The sequence below is a fragment of the Ambystoma mexicanum genome, chromosome 14 (genome assembly GCF_040938575.1).
Source record: "Ambystoma mexicanum isolate Mex_15411 chromosome 14, UKY_AmexF1_1, whole genome shotgun sequence".
In the NCBI taxonomy this organism is placed as follows: Eukaryota; Metazoa; Chordata; class Amphibia; order Caudata; family Ambystomatidae; genus Ambystoma; species Ambystoma mexicanum.
Window position 1 is genome coordinate 288,138,813 of NC_090940.1, and position 22,360 is coordinate 288,161,172.

Below are 22,360 nucleotides of genomic sequence, written 5' to 3' on the forward strand. Positions count from 1 at the left end.
GCAATGTAGGGAAAACCAAGACCTCCGGCTTTGGCTTTTTTGATGCGTGGGGTGCAGAGTAGGTTAGCGTATTGCGTCCTAGTGGGACGTGTGGAGGAAGGTTTGAGGATGGTATATGAAAGATAGGGCGGGGCGGAGAGGGAGAGGCATTTGTGAGTGAGGGTGAGGATTTTGAGGGTGATGCGTTCTTTGACTGGGAGCCATTGGGCTGAGATCCTGGCCTGGGTGATATGCTCTCTTCTTGGGATACTCAGAGAGGCCCGGAGAGCGTTGTTCTGTCTGATTTGTAGTCTATTTATGTTTTTGGCTGATGTGCCTGCTAGGAGTGCATTGCAGTAGTCCAGTTTGGCTCCAATGGTTGCCCTCGCTATAGAGAGGCAGTTGGGTTTAGAGAGGTAGGGCTTGATGGCGTTTATGAGTTTGGTGGTGTGTGCGGATGCGGAAGTGATAGCACTGACTTGTCTAGTCATAGATAGCGAAGAGTCAAGGTATACTCCCAGTGTCTTGACGGCTGTGGACACGGGGATGATGGAGTTGTCAATTGAGAAGTTAGTGTACAGTTTGTCCAGTTTGTCTAAGGTGTTCTGTTGACCTAGTATCAAGATTTCGGTCTTGTCACCATTGAGGCAGAGGCCATTAATTGCCATCCATGCCTTGATGATGGAGTGGATAGTGTGGAGTGCCTTTGCGTCTTCATTGTATGAGCCTGAGAGGGGTAGAAGTACTTGTGTGTCGTCCGCATAGTTCGTGTAGGTGATGCCGTATGAGTCAAGTTTGTCAAAGAGGGGCTTGGTGAACAAGTTATAGAGTGTGGGTGCAGTGCAGGAACCTTGAGGGACCCCGCAGTGGATTGTCGTGGGTGAGGCGTTAGCGATGTCCGAGAAGACTTTCATGGCCCTGCCTTCGAGGAAGGAAGTGATCCAGGCGGCTGCTTCTTTGGAGAAGTTGGCTGAGTGCGTGAGGTGGGAGGTGAGAATCTTGTGATCAACCAGATCAAACGCGGCTGAGAGATCTAGAAGAAGCAGAAGAGCCGGCTTGCCTTTGTCCATGATTTGGGTGATCTGGCTCTTCAGATCTACCAGGGCTGTTTCTGTGCCATGTCCTTTCCGGAAGCCCGATTGCCTCGTCCCGAGGATGGAGTGGGTTTCCAGAAAGTGTTGGATTTGGCAGTGTGCGGCTTTGTCCAGTAATTTCAGCAAGAATGGCACAGTGGTTATTGGTCTATAGTTGTTGGGTTGTGAGGGGTCAAGAGTCGGTTTTTTTAGGAGAGGCCGGACCCAGGCCTCTTTGAGGTTGGCTGGGATGATGCCTGTTTTAAAGGACGCATTGATAAATGCCGTGAGGAGCGGCGCAAGGCAGTCTGCGCAGTCTTTGACTAGTTTAGGTGGGCAAATGTCGCCTTTGCATGGGGAGGGTTTGAGGTTTATTAGAAGGTTGATAACTTCTGTTTCCGTGACATCTCTGAAGGAGAAGTCAGGCATGGTGGGCTTGGAGGAAGTGGGTGCGGTGTTGGTCGGTTTGGTTCCTGTCTGGTGAGGAAGTGCTTTGCAGTGGTCTTTGATTTTCTTTTGGAGAAGGTCAATTTTGTGAAGCATGGCAGCTTGAATGCTGGTACACCACGCTTCACCTTTGATTATTTCATCTGGAGTATTAGGGGGGGAGATGAGCTCATTAAAGATTGCGAAAATCTCTTTGGAGTGTGACTTGGCATTGGCGATACGAGTGTTGAAGGCGTTGGCTTTGGCATTGGAGATAGCTCTCTTGTATTGCTGGGAGATTAAATTGAATATGTTTTTGGTATTGGTGCAGGGGTCAGATTGCCAGTTTTTTAGTGCTGCTCTTTTGTGGGATCGCATTGAGTGCAGTTCTTCATCACCCTGCCAAGATCTGAACTTGTAACGTGCAGGCTGTCCTCACGTCATAAACAAGCATATAACCTGCTGAGATATCTTCCCGGTTTAATATCCATTTGATAACTATGAAGGAATATGACACGGTTAGTGACTTGCTGCATCTTCAACCATAAAGCAACATCCAAAACCGTTGGCTTTTCCATCTTTTCATAGTTGGTGCTAGGGCTACACCTTTACATTGTAATTGAAGTTTGGTATGCAATTTCGTTTTTCACCATGCACCGCTCTTCATTCAAAAATGGGTTGATTGACTTAGGTGTGTCTAGTAGCTTACGACTTGAAATTTTGTACACTGTCTTATGAATGAGCAGAAGATTTTGTTGAGAGTGCTGTGCCGACCAAAAATGAGAATTATTGCTATTTATTAGTGTGGACAATTTATTATTACATTTTTCAATAGTCTGGTGGGGGCCCCAAGAAATACAATTTTTTGGTTATTCACTGCAAGATTAGTGTAGGAGTGGTAGGAGCTTTTCCTATGATTCTATTTTAAAAACATTGTCAATTATTGAGGAACTACATCTTCTTGACGATGTAGAGTGGGCAGGTATACCATTGCCTATTTGGCCATATCAGAGCCCCAGTCAACCATAAAATTCATAATTTGTTTCCCTCTGCGCTTAGATTATCTGATGTGTGGTCAGTCCAAACTGTTAAACTCAGATACACAGATGGCTTTAAAATCTCCTGCCACTAGAAACACGCCAGTAAAAGAAAAAACAAAAATCTGAGATAAAGCTTCAATAAAAGTTGAATCAGGATTTCTAAAGAGATTGACAAGTTACAAAGTATTGCAACTATTGCTAGAAGGATCCTCCCAACTAATTTAGAGCATTAGAATCTCTGAATTGTAGGACTCCCAGTGCTCACATTTCATGTTCTTAGTAGTGCGCATTGCAGTCAGGAACCCTCCTGAAGGTATCTCACTTGTGCCTTTGGAAGCAGGTTGCAGGAAACAGAAGATCCATCAAGCTAAGGCTTATCCAACAACCACATTGCCTGTAGGAAAGAAATATCATAAGACATACTACTTAAAGTATTTGGATAATTGTTAAACAAGTGACAATGGCCCCTGGTCCCCTGGAATTCCATGTTATCACTGGAGTCCCTGAGTTAGTCAAGCAGATTTGGACTCACGGCCTTCTGGTAGAGTGACATTGGGATTGTGAAGAGCCGCACATACTGAGTGCCAATTTTCATGATTGGAACGTGAATGAGGGAAGCATTCACTATCAATACATCTCTTGGGTAGAGAAAAATTGCTATTAAAAGAAATGTGAATATCCTTCATACCAGTCTGCATTTTGTCATTCAAGAGATTCATTGTTTGGTTTTCGAAACGTAGGCATGCTGTAACTTCGCAGTTATAGGTATTATATTCTAAAGTGTGAAAGCACTGAGCTTCTTCAAGCAAGAGAGCGATTGTTAATCTTGAGTAAAGATGAATCGTGACTAAGTCGAGCCTATTCAGGACAATAAATTCAACTTGTTTTATATCCGCAGAGGATATCATTCGTAGATGTGGAACTTCATTAAGCAGGTGCAGGATAGTTTACCCATTTATGGTGACCAGATATTCTTGGGTAAAAAAAATCTGCTCCAAGCATAGAGTCAAAGAGGAATTTATTTTATTCTCCAGTACATAATTCGGACTCACAAACAGATGACTTTCTAATCAGTGATAAACTAATTAATCAGACATTGTGCTCAAATATATAAGAGGTATTTCTGTGATGAGTGGTGCAATTCAAACTCTTTCTCCCCCACAAGCACACTCTCCTCACCTGAGCTGTCCGAGTTGACAGTTTCTTGTAGACGTCGTCGTGCAAGGTAGTCTCTTTCCTTCTTGTGATGAATGTGCTTGTCACGGAGGGAAGCCACAGTGACTGCTGGATAAGCAGCTGACCCGTGACTCCCTTTCCGGAACCAAGCCGGAATCAGGGAAAACCCAAAAAGGAAAAAACCCTACGGAGCATTGTTGACTCTTCAATCCCAGAATAGTCGCTGAAGAGAGCAATGGAGCGAGGCTGATTGTTGAGTAGAAGTCGTCCAATCGTCGAGTCAGGAGAGACGGAGGCTCCTTGTGGCAGTTAGAATAAATGGCAATGGTTCCAGAAAGAGGAAAAATAGTTGAATAGCTAGCCAGCTCAGAGGAGCCAAAAGAAAGAGAGAAACGGGAAGAATTCCTGGAAATCAGAAGAGCGAGAGAGATTGAAAATAGGCACACCAGAGTACCGCCCGGAGTAGCGGAAAGAAATGGAGGCGTTCCGAGGAAGGAAACAGGAAACATAGAAACAATCAGGAAACCCTCTGGCAGACCCGGCAGAGGATCGGAGCTAGGAAACCCGGAAACAGGAAGTGTCCAACGTGGGTTGGAACGCAGCGACTACCCGGAGGCGGGGAGCTTAAATACTTCCAGCGGCGCTGCATCACGTAACTGGGACTGGTGACAAGAACACAGAGAAAGGACTAAAACACTCTACCTCTGTGTCTCCAGCTCCAACGCGGATACAACCGCCAATTACGGCAATGGCCGTGGCGGCGGATGACAATTTCAGACCATGCGCTACTGGATCTGAAACTCAATTTAACAAGCATGAGCAAAAAATCTAAAAGGTGGACGATGCAAGTAAATATACATGATGATCCAAAGGTAAGTACAGGATTAGAGAGCTTCATAGGAGATTATTTTAGGGTCAACAAAGGATCAGCAGATGTGAAGACTGTATGGGACTGTTTTAAGGCGGTTTTGCGTGGTGAATTGATATGCAGAAATTCACATGCTAAAAAGGAAAATCAGGTAATGATTAAAAAGTTAGAAGAAGTTGTAGAGTTACAAAAAAGCTGTGTGCTTAGAGAAATAGAATCAAAAAGGATTAAATTAAAAAAACTAGAAGAGGAATTGAAAAATCATGTGCAAACATGTGGGAAAAGGGTTATTTTATCCAAACAATTTTGGAAGTCTGGTGACAAGAACGGTAAACTCCTGGCGAATAATCCTAAAGGACTAATGACAGATACATGCACCTCTTCCATTGAAAGCGATGAGGGAGATACGTTGCATAGAAGTTTGGATATTTGTGAATATTTTAGGGACTTTTATAAGCAGTTGTATAAGGAAGAATTAAATCCTAGTGAGGCAAATCTAAGGGCTTTCTTTGATAAAATCAGTCTTTCAAAGATAACTAATGATAAGTTGAATCTGTGATTGATGTGACAGAGGTGAATAATGCAATCTTACAAATGAAAGATGGGAAATCACCAGGGCCAGATGGTATTGTCTCAGAGTTTTATAAGAAGTTTGCAAGTCAATTATCGCCAATTTTATGTGTGCTTTTTAATGCTTTTCTAACGTCTGGAACCTTATGTGACTCAACTAAGGATGCACTGATTATTGTTATTCCGAAGCCAGGTAAGGATAATAAAAAATGTGGTAACTACAGGCCAATTTTGTTATTGAATGTGGATTTCAAAATGTTTACCAAAATATGGGCAAATCGACTTATGACTAATATGGGAGATCTGGTTGATGAGTCTCAGGGTGGCTTTATCCCAGGAAGGTATGGGTATGATAACATAAGGGCTGTGTTAGATGTTATAGGAGTGCATTATGGTAAAGATTCAAATGGAATTATAGGGTTTTTGTGACGCCGAAAAAACCTTTGATAGGGTTAATTGGAGGTTCCTGGAATATACATTGTTGAAGATGGGGTTTAGTCCAGTGTTTATGAGAATGATTGATTGCATCCATCATGATGTTAAAGCTAGGGTGTTTGTAAATGGACTGATCTATGGGTACTTTCACCTATCTAAGGGCATGCAGCAGGGATGTCCCTTGTCGCCATTTTTGTTCAACTTGGCATTAGAGCCGTTGGCTGCATGCATCAGGCAATGTGAAGAAATTAAAGGGCTATATGTCGGGAAAATAGAGTTTAAAGTGTTGTTTTATGCAGATGATTTGCTGGTTCTGTCAAATCCAGATACACGTGGTTCGGTACTGAAGCAGATGTTTGAGGAAGTGGGAAGATTGTCTGGACATAAAGTAAATTGGGACAAAACCGAAATTTTCCCACTATCAAGAACTTGTAGCAAGGGCATCCTAAAATCATGGAATTGTAAATGGTCCCCTAAAAGCATTAAGTACCTTTAGGTTGCTTAAAGGTACCCTAAAGGGTTCAAATTAATATATATAAACTAATGGATAAAATTAATATCTCTATAAAAAGATGGGAAAGGTTGAACTTAAATTTATGGGCACAAATTAATGCAATTAAAATGGTCTTGTTGCCAGAAATATGATATATTATCCAGTCGGTTCTATTATTGATTAGTAAGAAACAGCTACTGAAGATCGATAAAAAGTTCCAATATTTCTTATGGGGCTTTGGAAAAAGACCTCGAATCCCAAGATATATATTAATACAAAAGGTTGAAGAAGGTGGTTTCGGCTACCCAGACTTGGTGAAATACTGTAAGGCATTCTGCTTAAGAAGAGTTTGTATTATTATAAGGATGAGAATTTTTGGGGACCAATCTGGTTGCACATGGAAAAAAAGATATCTGCGCTCCATATCGTCTGAATAGTCTCTACACTTTGGGGAAGCTGACAAATAAGAAGTTAAAATTACAACCGATAGTGGGGAATAGGCAGGCTTTGTGGTTGTGGTTTAACGAGAATGGACATAATTATGGATTCAGCGATGATGTTTCAATTTGGCATAATGAGGCGCTGCAGCTTAATAATAGATGCTTGAATTGGCAGAGTTGGTTTAAAAAAGGTGTATTGACTTTAAGTGATATAATGGATGGTAACCGACGGTTACATTTTGAGGAATTGCAGAGAAAATACAATCTAAGCAAAAGAGAACGGAGTAGGTACATAGAACTGATTTCACTAATTAATCAAAGGAAAAATATGGCAAATGATTTGCTGGGGAATAAACCAGAATTGTGTCAAATGCTTATGGGACAGGAGTACAATGTACGTACCTACATGAATTTTATACAAATGGAAAATGGGCATACTGCAGCATGGGAAAAACTGAAAGTTACATGGTCGGTAGATGTAAATATAAACTTTACGGATAAGGATTGGAAAGATATACTTAGGGTGAGCGCCAATTTAGGAGCAGATCTAAATTTGCAGTTGATCAGACAGAAAATAGTTGGCAGAGTATATTGGACACCACTCAGGATGTACAAGTTGAAGTTGCGGACAGATGAACTATATTGGAGCTGTGGAAATGACAGGGGTACCCTTTTACATCTACTTTGGGACTGTCCAAGGGTTCAGGACTTCTGGAAAGAGATAATTGATCGAGTTGATATGATGTTTGGTATTGTCTTGCAGAGATCAGCGGCGAACATAATTTTGCTTCAGCATAGGGGAAGATGTAAAAATACTAATAAACATAATAACTAGATAGATAAGGTCATGTTGGTAGCAATGAATCTGATTCTTAGGGTCTGGAAGACAAGGAAGAAACCTGTTGAGGACTGGTTAGTGGAATTGCAGATTTTGTCCAAGTATGAAAAACTCTTATTAAAGGCTAAAGATAAGGAGGAAGAATACATTTTGTTTAGGGGAACCATTTAATGCCTTGAATGACTGAGTATCTAAGGTGAGAATAGGAGAGAGAAGTGAGATATTCCCTTCCCGTTTTTTTGTCCTTTGTGTGTTTCATATATAAATATCAAAAGAATCAGGATGAGAGATTCTACAGACAAGGTGTGTGGTGCTGAACAAATCAATTTATTTCAAGAACACATGTTTTCTTCTTAGTTTACACAACTTTCAATAAGCACGAAAGCGAATGACAACGGACAGGTGTGATTGTATACTGTCAGGAACGGAGTATGGAAGGTTTGGAAGCGCTGGAAACATTGACTTGCGAGCGCTCTAGTCCTCATTCAAGATGGTGGCCGTACCTTTAAATTCTGACTCCTCCCCCAAACCGATGCGTTGTATCTGTACACATCGCTCTGGTTCGTGTGGAACTTCGTTGTTGGATATTTCCTCCTTGCCGACCATCCTTGCAGCTACCTTTTGCCTTCCTTGTGCCTACCTTTTGTGCTTACATAATTTCTTCCCTTGTTACCTGTCTCTTGGTTCTTGCTACTTCTGCAAGCGTTTCTCTATTCATCTGTTCTATAGCTCCGCCTCGCTTGTGCTTCTGTACTACACCTCCGCCAAATCATTTCAGTTTATTTGATTCGGCGTTTTCTGCCTTTCGTCTTCTCTACACTCTAATTTTTCATTTGTAGACTTACTGCACTCTGCAGGCATATTTCTACTTTCTGCTTATGGTTACCTACACACTTTTCCTTATTTAGCACTGTTATTTACGGGCATTTCTCTCTGTTCTGTCTTCCTTTAAGATTTATTTATTGGTTTATTTGAATTCCTGTATCTTTTCTCTGTGTGCTTCGCCCTACTGTCACCGCAGGGCTTAACTGCTCTCTCCACCGGTGTTGGAGGTCATCTACTTCAACTATCAGCAGCAGCCAGACTTCAATTACTTGTGAAGGAATTCTCCACTCCTTATTAGAACCCATCTGGAAACAGGGTTTTTTCTGCCTTCGTGCTTTTTCCCTGATTTAGGTCTGGCCCCCTGGGGTTCCCTGCGGACAGGGTTCTATCTCTGCCGCGGTGGCCTCCGGAGGCGCTCGACCCTATTTGCACGAAAAGAAAGCCAAGACATCAAAGAACAAGACTCCTGTAAGGAGGAAGGACCGTAAGAAGACGGAGTTGAATCCGAAGGAATCTGCCACAGAAGATTCAGGTGAGGAGGGACGGATAAGGCCTCCAATCTTGACATATACAGTGGGAATACAAGGTAAGTATCAACCTCTTGGATGTTGAGGTCAAAAGCTCCACCTAAGTGCACGGACACATATGACAGTCTGGAAGACTTCTACTTCAACAAAAGTGCACCCAGGACAGAAAGTGGTCCAGGGCGTAGTTAACACAGGGTGTACACAACACTATCTACAAGACATACACAAAGAAGGGTTTTTGTAGTTGTGTCATGGGGGATCGACACGGTGTGTTTCGGCCATGGAAGCCTGGATTGTAGCCTGGTTGGATGTTGGCCTTCATCAGGATTGACACCAATGGTGGTGCTGTCCGTAATATCTGTGGATAAATGAGGCTTGTCAGGATCTCGGGATATAATTGTATAATTTATGGATTTAATAAATAAAGGCTTAGTGGGGCCGTGTCGAAATACAGCTTACCTGCTATGTGGTAGCAGTGGTGATGTTGTATGTGGCCAATCCTTGGATTGTTGCTGGATTGTTGGTGCAGAAATGCACTATGAATGAGCCGTGGGTTCCTGATGTCTACGTTTGTGTCAGGATACCTGGGGCTTTTGGCAGGGCCTGGAGGGTCCCTGATCAGAGGAAAGATACATTACAGATAGTGAGGAGTCAGACGAATTGCTCCAAGTTAAAAAGAGGGTGCTGGTGACCCTACACGATCTCTATTGCTGAATGGGGCAACCATCCGGCAAGAGGACGCGGTGGTAGGTGTTTTAAGACAGTCTGGGGGGTCGGTTGTGTGCCTGGACTGGGTCTGTTACAATCGTTCGTCCTGCTCTCCCCGATACTAGTGCAAATCCAGCTCCCTCGCACCGTCTCAGGCATTCCACGCACTTGGCACTCGGACACAAATAACCCACAAAGCCAGAAGTGGGGTTGTAAAAGTGCTGTAATGTTAACACACACACCAGGCTCTGGAGGGCTGCATCGACTCTGCCCCCTCCCAGGCCTGGCTCATACTTATGTACAATGCAAAGCTACATATTAATCTCCTCCCATTAGCCGTACGTATTCATAACAATAGTTCATTTCGCCGAAGAAAAGGCAATCAAGTACATTTCGTAACTTCAGATTGTCTTTGCAAGTCAGGCTCTTATCAACCTTGGGACTTGAGCCAGCAGCATCCGAACTGTGTACATTCTCGAAGGGAGGGCTGTTCATGCCCGTCTCTGCGAGGCCTGCGGCATTCCACAGCTAGCTGGGCTGGTTGTGCTCTGGTGGTTCTCTGCTACATCTGCTTTCATGGCTGTTAGATGTTTAGGCCAGTCCTTATGTCAAATCATTAGGCCAGTGTTCCTGCTTCAGATGTGATGTATCTCGAACCAAAAGAAAGTGCAGAATCAGAAATGTACCACGTAACAGGGTCCCAGGAGACTAATAAAGTGGATTTTGTATTCATGGGCAAACGTTGTGTAATGATGGGAGCACCCATCTAAACGCAAAGCCCAACAACGTGTGCATAGTGCAGCAGTTGAGTGTTTTGACGCAGCTACAGGAGTGCTCTGTGGGGTGGGTGCCAGAGGTCAGACATAGTCGTGGAATAGCTAGACCCGTTGTCCATTTAACAAGTACAGACAAGGGCCAGTGACTAGATGGTTCATTAGTGATTCGCTATTCATCTGAATAGGCTGATACCTAGTATCAAATAGTTATTGAATTGAACTCTCTCACGTGCGTGCCTAACCCAGAAACAATTTTTGGTGCGGGCGGAAAGCTTTGTGGCAGCGTGTCTGTCTATATTGACAGAGTAGCGGTGAGCCGATCAAATCAAGAATGCTGTGGTTTCTAAAAGTGAAGAGATACGTCAGGGAACACATGCGATGTTATTAAACTTACCGCGATCCGAAAAAAGTGCGAGCGTCACCGGGGGATCCACAGCCTGGAAATGGTTGCAGTGACGAGGGGTAAACAAAGCCTGGTAATAAGCTCGTCCCAGTGTGTAGCACGAGCCAATGGCGCTGGGAGAAGAATGTGTAGACCAATCAGAGTGGTCCACATAGTTACAAGGCGAATGCACCCAATGTGGAGCAGCCCGCGAATTAGAAAGTGAAAGCTGTCGCCTGGGTGAGGAACTACTCGTAGCCCTGAGGATCATGGGACATGTGGTTTTATGTCTTTACTGGACGGGATCGGGTAAATGTGATGGTCTACGGATGTGAAAATGATGGTAAACATGATTGGTAGTTAATAGTGACACATCGAATCGTGTAGTAATGCACGAGGCCAAAACCCAAACACAGTCATTCGGGGATTATGGATGCAAAAAGTCATAGAACAAATAGTGAAAGCAAGAGGGGAAGCCACACTGTGTGTACCCACACAACGCTATCGTCCATAGTTGCCTCACATGGATTTAAAGAGCTGGTTGGTCCAGTGCATACAGTTTAGTGACGTGAATTATTGTATAGCCATGTTGCTGGTCGTGTGCGACTTCAGAAGATTTGCATGAGTCCAAAACCAAATCCTCCTAGACCACATAGACATTATTAGTGTGGTCTAGTGCATACAGTTTAGTGACATGAATTATTACAAGTGTTTCAGTACTTGTTTGTGTGTTTTACAGAAATTATATTTTATTTTTGCTACTTGTATAAGGAGATAATAGCTTGATATGTTTATGGGTGGTAGAATTGATTTTTTATTTTCTATGTATATTTATTGGGGTAGTAATACAATGTTGTTGATGTGTTTACCTTATGACTTTATTGTACACCCCTGTTACATTCTGTGTGATGGAATATGTTTTGTTGATAAACTGATAAAAAGATAATTGAAAAAAAGAGGAATTGCGATCAAGAATAAGGAAACTGTTCTTTTTGCGCAATCATCGCAGATCTGTTTGTCATGTTGTGCATTTGTGAAGACTATTGTCTGTGTTCTAGAGTAAGACATTTTGTTCAGAAAGAGGACGAAAGGAATAATTCTCGTTTATACTTGAAATGGTCTGCTCTTTTTTTTTGTTGTGTTAATAATTGGAGTAAGAGACTCCTTGTCAGAAGGCATGATGGTACCCTGCATTTTGAACATTGCAGGGGTGAGTATCCACCTTTCTTTAGATACGTCTTCATGCACATGAATTGTAAGGAGGCTCATATCTAGAATATGTGGGTCCTGCATAGCATTTTCTAGAATATGCTTCAGGTAGTGCTTTATGGATGACATTGAAACCCTCTTACGTCCAGCAAGTAAGAGACTGTCATTAGTTGTTAAAGGTGCAGTTTTTGTCAAAGAATTGGGTTTGGGTTTAGATTTTCTAGTGTTCTTTGGGATAGAAATAGTTTCAGATAAGTTGGTCGACTGGTGGTGTTAACATAATGATTGCCTTAGCTCACAAAGACATTTCCATAAGCCTTAGTTTTTATGTGCAGGAACATTCTTTTTGATTTTTTAGGTAAGGTTGGAAATGAATTTAGCATTTTTGTCAATCCTGTGGTCTGTCACAATAACGGTCATATTAGGAAGCCCCTTTTTGGGTGCTCCATCCTAGTTGGATGTTTTTGCAGATAGAGGTGAATATGCATAGATGAAACCTTTCAGAAATTGCATTTTAGAATTAAGTGAACTTAGCAAAACTTTGTGATCTTTGAAATCTTTGTGGATGTTTTCATAGAGTTTAACCAAGGAGGTAAGCCCTAGGGTAGAAGAATCCCTGGGAAGTTAATCAGCAATGGAGATTTCAACTGACTCAGGAAAGGTTCATAGGAAAATACTAAAGGATTAAAATATGTATTAGTCTTACTATTTTCTGACCTAAACAAATTAGGAAACAATGAAAGATTACCGTCTATCCTATAGGAAAGGGCCCGCCAGAAAAACTCCTTGCAGCGCTACCATCGAGTTCCAATGCTCTAGAAGATGACTGCGTAGGGATTGTTAAGGTTGCAGAGTCCGGTAATACAGTAGTGAGTGGGGGAAGTAGTTCTGTCAATATATTGCTTTTCTTTTTGAGTGGTAACAGGAGTTTCATTGGAAAATAGCTCCAAAACGGAGACGTATCTCACATGTTATGCAAATAAGCTGTGATTTTCCTTTAAAGTAGGTTGTTTCCCCATTAGTGCCCGTGTTCTTTGTGCTTTGATTTAGTTTTTGTTTTTGGAAGTAGTTTTAGAAGAGCCTCCTGCAACAGCAGCATAGAGGGGTCTTAGCAGTGCAGTGTCTGAATTAACAGGTGTGGAAATGGAGCCAGGTGATGATATGGTCCATGGGTTCTTGCTTCTTAGGGTGAACATTGCTCAGTCAGTAACTAGAGCACTATTTCAAAGTTAAAGGACCCCAAAGCTTGTCTTCATATGAACTGGGATTCCCCTCCAGCTGCCGTCAGTCAAGACCGCATTGGCGCTAGTACACCGCTCCTTACACTTTTTCCAATGCCAGGCCTGGGTAACACCTCTGCATTTCTCCCCCTTTTAGGTCTCATGGCCTTACTGGTTATACCTTCGACACCTCCTGGTAAGAGGAGCTGCTCTCCCAACCCGAAGGCAGGGACCTCAATCCGAGCCCGAGTAGTCTCAGCTTTCTGACTTGGCTGCTGTGACGTTGAGGTGTAACGAGTGGGACCTGTCTGATGAGGTCCTAGATGTGCTCCTTTTGGCCGGCTACTAAGTTATCTATGCCTGCAGGTGGCGTATGTTCTCTGGGTTGTGCCATGGTAACAGTCTGGATCCTTTGACTTATCCAACCTCCAGAAACATGGATTGATTGATTGATTGATTTATAGAGCGCCTTACACCAAGGCGCTGTACAATGGAACAATGAACTACAGAGTAACAACAACAAATAACATTGGGAGCAAAAAATGACATCTTGAATCATTCAACAAAACAGTGCAAAGAGCAATTAACTGAGGGGGGAGTGGTGAGCAGGGCAGGAGAAGGATTGGACGAGTGTAAATGGAAGGGAGAGAGAGTGTAATAGGAGAGGGGAGAGAGGAATTAGATGAGGGAATAAAGGGGGGGAAGTAGAGAGGGCAGGGGGGCTTTCAAGGTGGAGAATGGAGTAGGAGGGATTTAAGGGAAGTGCGAAATGAGGTGAGTGTCGTGGAAGAGCGGATTGAGAGGGGGAGTGTGTTCCAGTGCAGAGGAGCAAGGAGTTGGAAGGAGCGGAACCGGGAGGAAGCGCAGGGGGAAGGAGATACAGTGAGAAGGAAATGGTCAGCGGAACGAAGGGAGCGAGAGGGGGAATAAAAGGAGAGAAGGGAGGAGAGATAAGGAGACCATGGAGGGATTTGAAAACAAGGCAGAGAAAGCAGACTTTTAGCTGTAAGTGGAAAGGTAGCCAGAGAAGGTGAGAGAGCGAGGAGGAGATGGAGTTACGGGAGATAAGGAGACAAAGGGTACAAAGAACAGAGTGGTATATGGATTTAAGAGGGGCAAGCTAAGATGCAGGAAGTCCAAAGATTAGATAGGAGCAGTAGAAGAGGTGGGAAAAGATGAGAGAGGAAATTAGGTGTTTGGTGGCGTGGAATGTGAGGGAGGGACGGATTTTTTAAATATTGTAGAGGTGGTATCGGCAGGTGCGGGAGGTGAGTGAAATGTGTTGTGAGAAGGTGAGAGAGGAGTCAAATAGAACGCCTAGATTACGAGCATGGGTGGAGGATAGGGAGATTGGAGGGAGGAAAGTGGATGAAAAGGGGAGGAAAGGGAGGGGGAAGACTATTAGAGGGGAAGAAAAGGACTTTGGTTTTATCGGGTTGCAGAAACAGTATTTCGAGCAGAGCTCTCAGAAATGCCTTCTTCTTTCAGCTATTTCAGAAGCAGTTCCAGGTAGGCAACTAACAAATCGCTCTGGGCCTTGTAATACAGAAGCTCACAGGCTTGGAGATGTCCCTTGCCAGCCAATTGCAACACACGTGTCCCAAATATTTAGCAACCATCCATACAGGGAAGGTGAGCCTCACTCTTATTTCAAGGACACAAAAAAAGCGATGTGGATTCAGGTGTTTGGCAAACACTCTCGCAGCTAGAACCCGATTCCATCATTTCAGGGAAGACTTGGTAACCTCAGAGTCAGAGCTCATGTAGGCAACTGGCCAAATATTCGTGTTTCTGCTATGTAACAAACAAGACCCACAAAGACAATAACCAGGTCACAAGACTAAACGTCAGCCATTTTGTTTCAGCTTAGAGCGCAAATGGCTACCATTGCAGTAAAATTTCTACATCGGGATGCAGCATTGAAAACGGAAAACACTTTCCCGAGCCTATTACTGGCACAGTGGCTCAGAGAGAAAACTCACCCATGGACACTAAAGGGCAGTTTAGGAGTACCCCTGCCATGATAAACATGTGCTGGTAAGGTGGCAAATTTTATTGACTTACAGTGTTCAGTTAGGCTTTGGGAGAAGCCTGCTAGTTACAGAAATAGGTAGGGGCACATTAAAAGCTGGCAAAAAGACTAGGGCACAACCACAGTTAGCCAAAAAAGGAAGCCAAAAATGATTTTCTGACCTAACACATGTGACTGTGTGACAATCCGTGTATGTCTGTGGCTTGTTCTATGGAAGTCAGAAGCACTGGAGTTCCTCACTGCCACAAGACATTTGCAAATAAATCTACATATGGTCGTGTCATTACTGTGGTGGTGAGGAACGTCCCAAAGCTGAAGTAGTTGGGATATCTGTGGAGCTCCTAAATGTGTTTGCAAAATTGTGTCTCCCGAGCCGAGGGCCATGACAAGACTTTGTAGCATCAAGGAAACTTTGCCAAGGACTGTTGCTATATCAAGATAGCCTGCTTTAATATAAACTATGTGAGCCAAGAATGTTGACATAGAGGTTAGCTGTACTTCAAATAGGCATATGCTACAGGGAGTCTGGAAACAACCTTCAATAAAAAAATCTTCTATCCCCTAGGCTAGGCCATTCTAAACCAAATACAACTCAAGTTACTAAGGGGCATCTCATTTCAACACAACTCTGTTCTTGTTTTGCAAGATACATTACTTTGCCTAACATCCCCTTAAGGAGTACATAAGTTTGGTAACTAGTTTGTCATTCATTTTATTCAGCGTAATACTTTGTTAGAGTGACCCAGATAACCTCTTAAGAGCTGTGTCGTGGTGGTTCTACCTACACAACCCTATGCAGAGGAATCAAGGCTGGCTCAACTTGGTGAGGGACCTCCCCAAGTACTGAGCACTGTGTCTATAGAAACACCTTGAACGACAGGAACTGAGTAAGGTGTCTCAAAAGTGACCGTTTCAAGTTTAAAGACCTGCATGACTTGTGCGTGAGGTCAGCTTATATGCACATTTAATACAGGGGTTCCTGTCAGAGATGGATGCTGGACAGGGGGTGGAACAAAAGGAATCTGGCCAGGTAAAGGGGAGTAAAGTGGTCCTTGTAGAGTACATGCACTACTTTTACCCTTTAATTGAGGTACTTTTGAACTCTTCTTCCATACTTTGAAAGTTAAGGTCTGGCATTGGTCACAAGCTCTTCACATAATGGTCACAGGGAAAGATTTGATCAATTATCTGGTTGGAAATTACTCCTAAGGATTGTTAAGAAGATATCATCAGATTAATCTTTTAGTTACCCTCAATTGACTGCAGACAAAAGAAAAGGGGTGAGTTCTCATGTGCTCTGTTTTTTCTTTTCATAACTGGTGTTAAATGTCTATGGTGATTCAGTCGGATTCAATAGATTAAACATGTCGAAGCTCCTCCACCTGAAGACGGGAAATTCGGTGTATATTGCTATTGATGATTCCAGGCCGAAGACGAAACTAGCTTCTGCATCGTTTTTATAGGAAATAGTTTTCATAATTTAAAGAAATCGAGTGACAACTGCAGAAGTTTGCAAAAAAGGTACAGACTAATTGTCAGCATGATGCAGTTCTCACCTCGGACCATGAAACTTCCTGTTGTCAAATATTCTCCACTGGGTGCTGTTTTCGATACCTAGAGATGTAAATGAGGGAAAAAGTGTTTAACTCCTGGTGCAGTGTACAATACAATTTGCATTCATAATCAATTTCAAAATAGAAGTTCATTTGAGTGGTTTGTGGGCCACACACAATGCTGTGCTTATATAACAATACACTCTACATATATATGTCTAAACAATAAATAACTGACGAGAAGAAAACATTGCTTAAAAGCAGTTTGTCTGACAGAAACGCTCAAGTGTGCAACAGTAGACTTAAGTGGATGTTTCACCTCTACCAATGTCTTTGGAAAGAAATAGTGCAAAGATGCTGTGTTTCATGATTTAGTGCGGTTTACCAAGGTGGGAACTCGGTAGGTAGCCATTGTTAGTAAGGTATTTCTTAGGCCCCATTTCGGGGACCCAAACAGATCAACCTATCTTGATTCACAGTGATTTCCCCTTTGGTTATCTTGAAACTCCAAGATGTGGCTGAGAAATCAAGGAAACATCTATGCAAGGTGAATGATGCTTAAAAAGTACAATAAACACTTTAGAGATATTAATTTAAGAGGTTTTACACAATAGGCTTGTACAATACATTCTTTATCAAAAGTTATGCAAGGGAATATCTATAATTTTAAAAGCAACCAACTTTCAGAAATGAAAAAAAAGATTCACAGAAACAAGACCACACAGGGTCTTAAAAGTATTTGGAAGTCCACAAAGTCCAACTGGATCTTTGGTGAGGCTCACAGGTCACAACATAAATAGATCCCACCAACTGCAAGATTAGTATATAGCCCAATAAAAACATAAATAGGTTGTGGTCAGTAGCTCTGCATATGGCTCCTCATGGAAAAAAGCGCCCCCAAAACAGACTTACAGAGATTGATAAGGGATCCCGATTGAACAGGTCCAATTACCAGATTTAATCCACCAGCTTGCTAGAATGGAGAGTCCAGAGAGAGCTATAATGTCACCAGGCGGCAATGGGGCAGTTTTGGTCTGGATGGCATTTGGTGAAGAAAAGAACAAAGGCAATAAGGAGCGTCATGGAAGCCTGAGGTGTCTCACCCGCTAGTCCCAGGGGATCTGTCATCCAAGTGGCCAGGACATGGCCATCACTTTTGGATACAGTTCCTGGGGCTGGACCAGTGCGGGAGGATCACCTGGATGAGGGGTCCTCAGGGAGTGGAAGTGGGACAGCAGAGGCGCGATATCCCCTTCCTCGTAACACCTTTTCCCCATTTTACCAGGTAGGATACTGAGGAACTCAGTCCCCACCTCCACCCCCAGCTCCCCACCTTTACCGACACAAACACTTTCACGGACAGCTTAATGTGAGAGAAAACGGACTAACACCCGAGCCATATACCTAACATGTCCCAACAAAAGGGTCAGGCAGAGTCAGGCAATTACTGATAATTGCACACACCTGACTTCCATCAGACTTCCCTACACAGATAAAAGGCGTAGCACAAAAGCACACTCTGAGCAAGGCGAAACACTGAGGAGGCAGCAGTTCCGAGATGGCAGTTTAAAACGAGGAAAAAGACAGCAAGACCAGAAAGGGTTGCAAGGCGGGAATTGCCCCAGGCATTTTCAGAGGAACAAAACTGCTACTTTCACAAGCCTCGAGAATAAGAAACATAAGACCGGGAATTAAAGCTGAAGAAAGGTGCATTCTGTGTCAAACGTACCCGGGGCTCTACCACATCGATAGCCGAGGCAAGGAGGAGCGATTGCTGCTGTGCTACTGTCCTTGGCTCCTACAACAAAGCCGCTCCAGTAAAGTCAGCACAGCCGGTGAGTTGGGGAGACTGATAGCAGAACAATCTGTGTTAGAACCAAGGTTACAAGCTGCAACATTTTATGAAGAAATCTGCAAAGAACAGAGTGTAAGGCGTATGTGATGAGCAAAGCGGATATAATTGAATATCCAAGGAGTGACAGAAATTTTGAAACCAAGGTAGATGCCATATACAGAGTGGTCCGGCGGCACGTGGGTGCTCATTCAACGGTCTCCGTTAGGTATCCAATTGAGAGTGTAAAATTGTGAACTGTGAAATCGAAGTGGTCCTGCAACGGGTCAAGCCAAACACTGTGCACATCCGAAAGTCTTCGATAGCTAATACAAACTGTAATTGGTCCGAGCCCAACTGAGGGAGACTAAATGTGTAAAAGGGAACTGAGCCCGGCTGGGGGGATCCGGGATGAACTGCGAGTTCTCCAAGAAAAGATATTCTATAAGCATTGGAAAAGAGGATCTGAGCCCAAAAGAGGGGGATCCAAACTAAAGATTGTGGCAGAAAAGGGATCTGAGCCTGGCTGAGGGGGATCCAGGTTGAAGAGTGAATCGCCCGACTTGAATATTTGTAAAGGAACTTTTTGTTGTTTTGGTACACCAAGCCCTCTGAATCAAGAGACTTTAATAACTTAAGAGACTTGGGCACAGAAGGCCCTGATGTTGGTAATGAAACTGTGTCCTCGTGCTGAAGGAGGCCAAGAGTGTGCTATGCTCGAGTGAACTGCCTTGTCCTGTGCTGAAAACGTTGGGAAGGGAGGCCAATGGCCTGAACATCTTGACATATTATTTTGTGAACACTTCTTTCTTTTTCATGAACATTTCCCCACACTATTTGTAAATTAGCAGTATGGATAGGCCCTAGGACTGTGATGTTATTATTTGGTAGTCGTAGCTTGCTCCCATCTTTAAATTTAGGTTTAGCTAGGCGTTTATCATACCCTTGATAAAGTTCAATAAAACAACCTTGAACTGTGGTCTCACTTGTGTCTGTCTTACTTTGATACCATGCCTTCCTTACACCCCGAAGAGGAAATCTAACTGAATAAAATGTCTCAGTACAGCATGGATATAGAGCTTGTACAGAAACATCCTGGAATCAGCAACCAGAATAATTGCAGTTTTTCCAGTGGATGAGCAAGGGCAGCACACAAAAACATAGCAGCCGATGGAGCACAACCAGTGCCACAGCAAGAGCCCATGGGCCACTGAGATAAACATAAAATATGAAGAATGGAAGTTGGAGCCTCGTTTTTACATAGAATGCAGAGTAGGGTCCTTTGCGCTGCAGATCGAGATGTTGCTGTTGTCTGCCAGATGGTAAAAGTCATCAAGTAGTCCCCAACCCCAGAGTAACAGAACTCTGACTCCAGCTGATATCAGAAGGATACCCTGAAGAAACACTGGCTTTTAAAAAAAATGAAAAAAAATACTTTTTTCCAGTTAATACATACACAATATGATAGTCCTGTGGCTCCCCAGCAAGAATATGCTAACCACAGGCACTTTGCATCCTTCACACTTTTCTTTGCAATGTGTGAGAAACTGCAGAGGGTGTACAGATCCGCCTCACACACTTATTCACTCGGAATAAGTGCCTTCAAAAACAGGATCTTCTCTGAAGATAGTTGCCTGCATCCAAACTTGAAAGCCTGCGGTAATGGCTTATAAAAGGAGGTAAAAGAAAAATATCTATGGGACCACACAGAAAACCAAACCTACTTAGAATGCACACCAGTAAGCTCACCTTTCTGACAGATAAACAGATTTCTACAAAGTCAAACCACATGAAACCTCTGCTTACTGTAAGAAATATTATCATCAATCTAGTTTTCATGTCTAAGGCTGCCCTATATAACTCACAATGTAAAAGGCTTTTATGTATCACACTTGGAATTAGGTTCTTAAAGCAATCTAAGGTTGATTTTGCAAGTGTTTATGGCTCAGTGCTTCAACAGGATTAGTGACAAGCAGCCTTTAAACCTGCACACTTTATTTCTCCTCTTCAACACTAATCATCTTCTCTCATCACATTTTTCTTCCACCTCGGCAGCTTGGGCTATGTATTGACGGGTACTGGAAGGAGGACTTCCCTCATTCCGGACCATCATGAAACTGATCTGCCTTGCCCATTCGACTGCTTCCTCCTGCCGCCCAGGTTAGACCCCTAAGACTTGTTTCTTTCCCCCCAGTACCCTAGGGAACAGATTTCCTGGCCTGTGGACTGGTGTGCTTCGGTTTCGTCTCACACATTTCTCTCTGAGGTAAGGGGCAGGGTAGAGTGAAAGGGAAGAAGGGCGGTAAGCCCATGTTTTCTTTATTACCAATACACTGTTGTGCTTCTTCTTGCAGGCTGGGAGAGAATAGTTAGAAATTATTTTGCCTTTTCGTCAGACTCAACCCCCTAGATGTAATTATCCAGGTTTGTGTGGTGAGGTTGGGAGGAAAATCTGTCGGCCCCTAGGGCTCAGCATATTGAAGCACTGCTAAATTGTGTCAGCTTCACACTTCAAACTGATTTAGTTGTTAAATATTAAGTTATTCATCCGTTTAGAAAGCCCTGTAATCTTAGTCTGAATTTATCTCTTATCAATATTTGAGGCCAACACGTGGCTTATAGTGAAACTACAGCAAAGTAATTCCAATGAAAGGCCAACACATGAACTGCCCCTGGGCTCTGCTGCCCTGCCTTCAAAAAGCTTTCACTTCATGCCTTTCCGTAGATCCCAATAGAATTGCTGGCTAGTACACTATAGCTGAGCTAGGTGTACACGAGTGAGGATTTGTTGGTGTTAATGAAGGTACCTTGTTATTTCGAGTACAGAAATGGATACATATGCCAATTACTTTTCCTTGTTGTACCATCCAGTGACCTCTATATTCAACTGGTAAAACAATACCAAATCAGGATATAAACCGATATTGAAGGCAGCGCAGGCCCAACTCGGTTTAAGGTGCCAAACACTTACAAGGACGAATGTCCAAACCATAAAGTTCTTAACCTATTCTTAAGAGTCTTTGTCCCTACAGGACACCCCATTCTACACATTAATGTCCAAAGATGAGGTCAACAAAGTTCAAAACACTGACTACCCTAAGCTTTCAGCACAAATGTTTCAAGCGCTGGTAAACAAAAGAGTTCACAAATTCTATTCTCTAATAGGGCTACACACTTTCCCCTCATTTAGAGTCCTATGTTATATAGTATGTCAACTCCTGCTAGGTGCCTCTCTTCTGGAAAGGCTTTAGGGAGACCTTTGTCTTCAGGCCTCTTTTGCATGACTCAGGGGACATCTCTCTAGGCCTGCCTTCCTCCGAGCAGCCGTCCCTACTGTGGGATGGTACCCTGGTGTAGTGAACGCCAAAATAACTGCTGTTTAGGTGCCTCCAGAGGTGGAGGGACCGGGTGTTGTGGGTTTGACCGGGTGGAGTAAGCATGCTGTCCTGGTAATTGTCTTGCAAGACAATAAAGCAGTCTATGACTTTTCATCTGTCCAATAATGATATCATGGACCTGGTTTCTCTGCCAGTGGGAGTGGCAAGTCTGCAGGATCAGACTCCTCTGGGAGGCATATCGGGTAGCGGCCGGCCCAAACCAGTCCCTATCAGCTCACTCCCCTCTCATGGTAATATGGGGAGTTCAGTCAGCTGACCACAGCTCCCTATGAGTAGCAATCCAAGTAACAGAACATACAAGTACTGGATGTAGAAAGCATGTGAAGCCCACAGGGCTTCCTTACAGATTGGTGAAATGTTCACATGGCACAGGACAGCCATCTGTCTTAGACATATGGGAAGGGGCCTACATTGCTTTCTGGAGGAGCAGCCCATCTCCACCCCTGAACAAAATAGACAATAAAAGGCTAAGAAATCTAAAAGGTGTAAGAAAGGTACTAGAAGAGATTAGTGAAATAACTGTTTACACTTTGAACAGTGAAGCATCGGTCGAAGCAAAGG

General features: G+C 43.2%; 1 protein-coding gene across 2 annotated transcripts in view; it reads right to left on the reverse strand.

Annotated features, from left to right (window-relative positions):
• The window catches only part of NEMF (nuclear export mediator factor), a 1,733,781-nt gene that overhangs the window by 688,133 nt on the left and 1,023,288 nt on the right, over positions 1-22,360 (reverse strand). For both annotated transcript variants that reach the window (XM_069637407.1, XM_069637408.1), the window contains one exon: positions 16,574-16,631. In XM_069637407.1, coding sequence (XP_069493508.1) covers positions 16,574-16,631 — 58 coding nt within the window. The remainder of the gene's footprint in view (positions 1-16,573; positions 16,632-22,360) is intronic.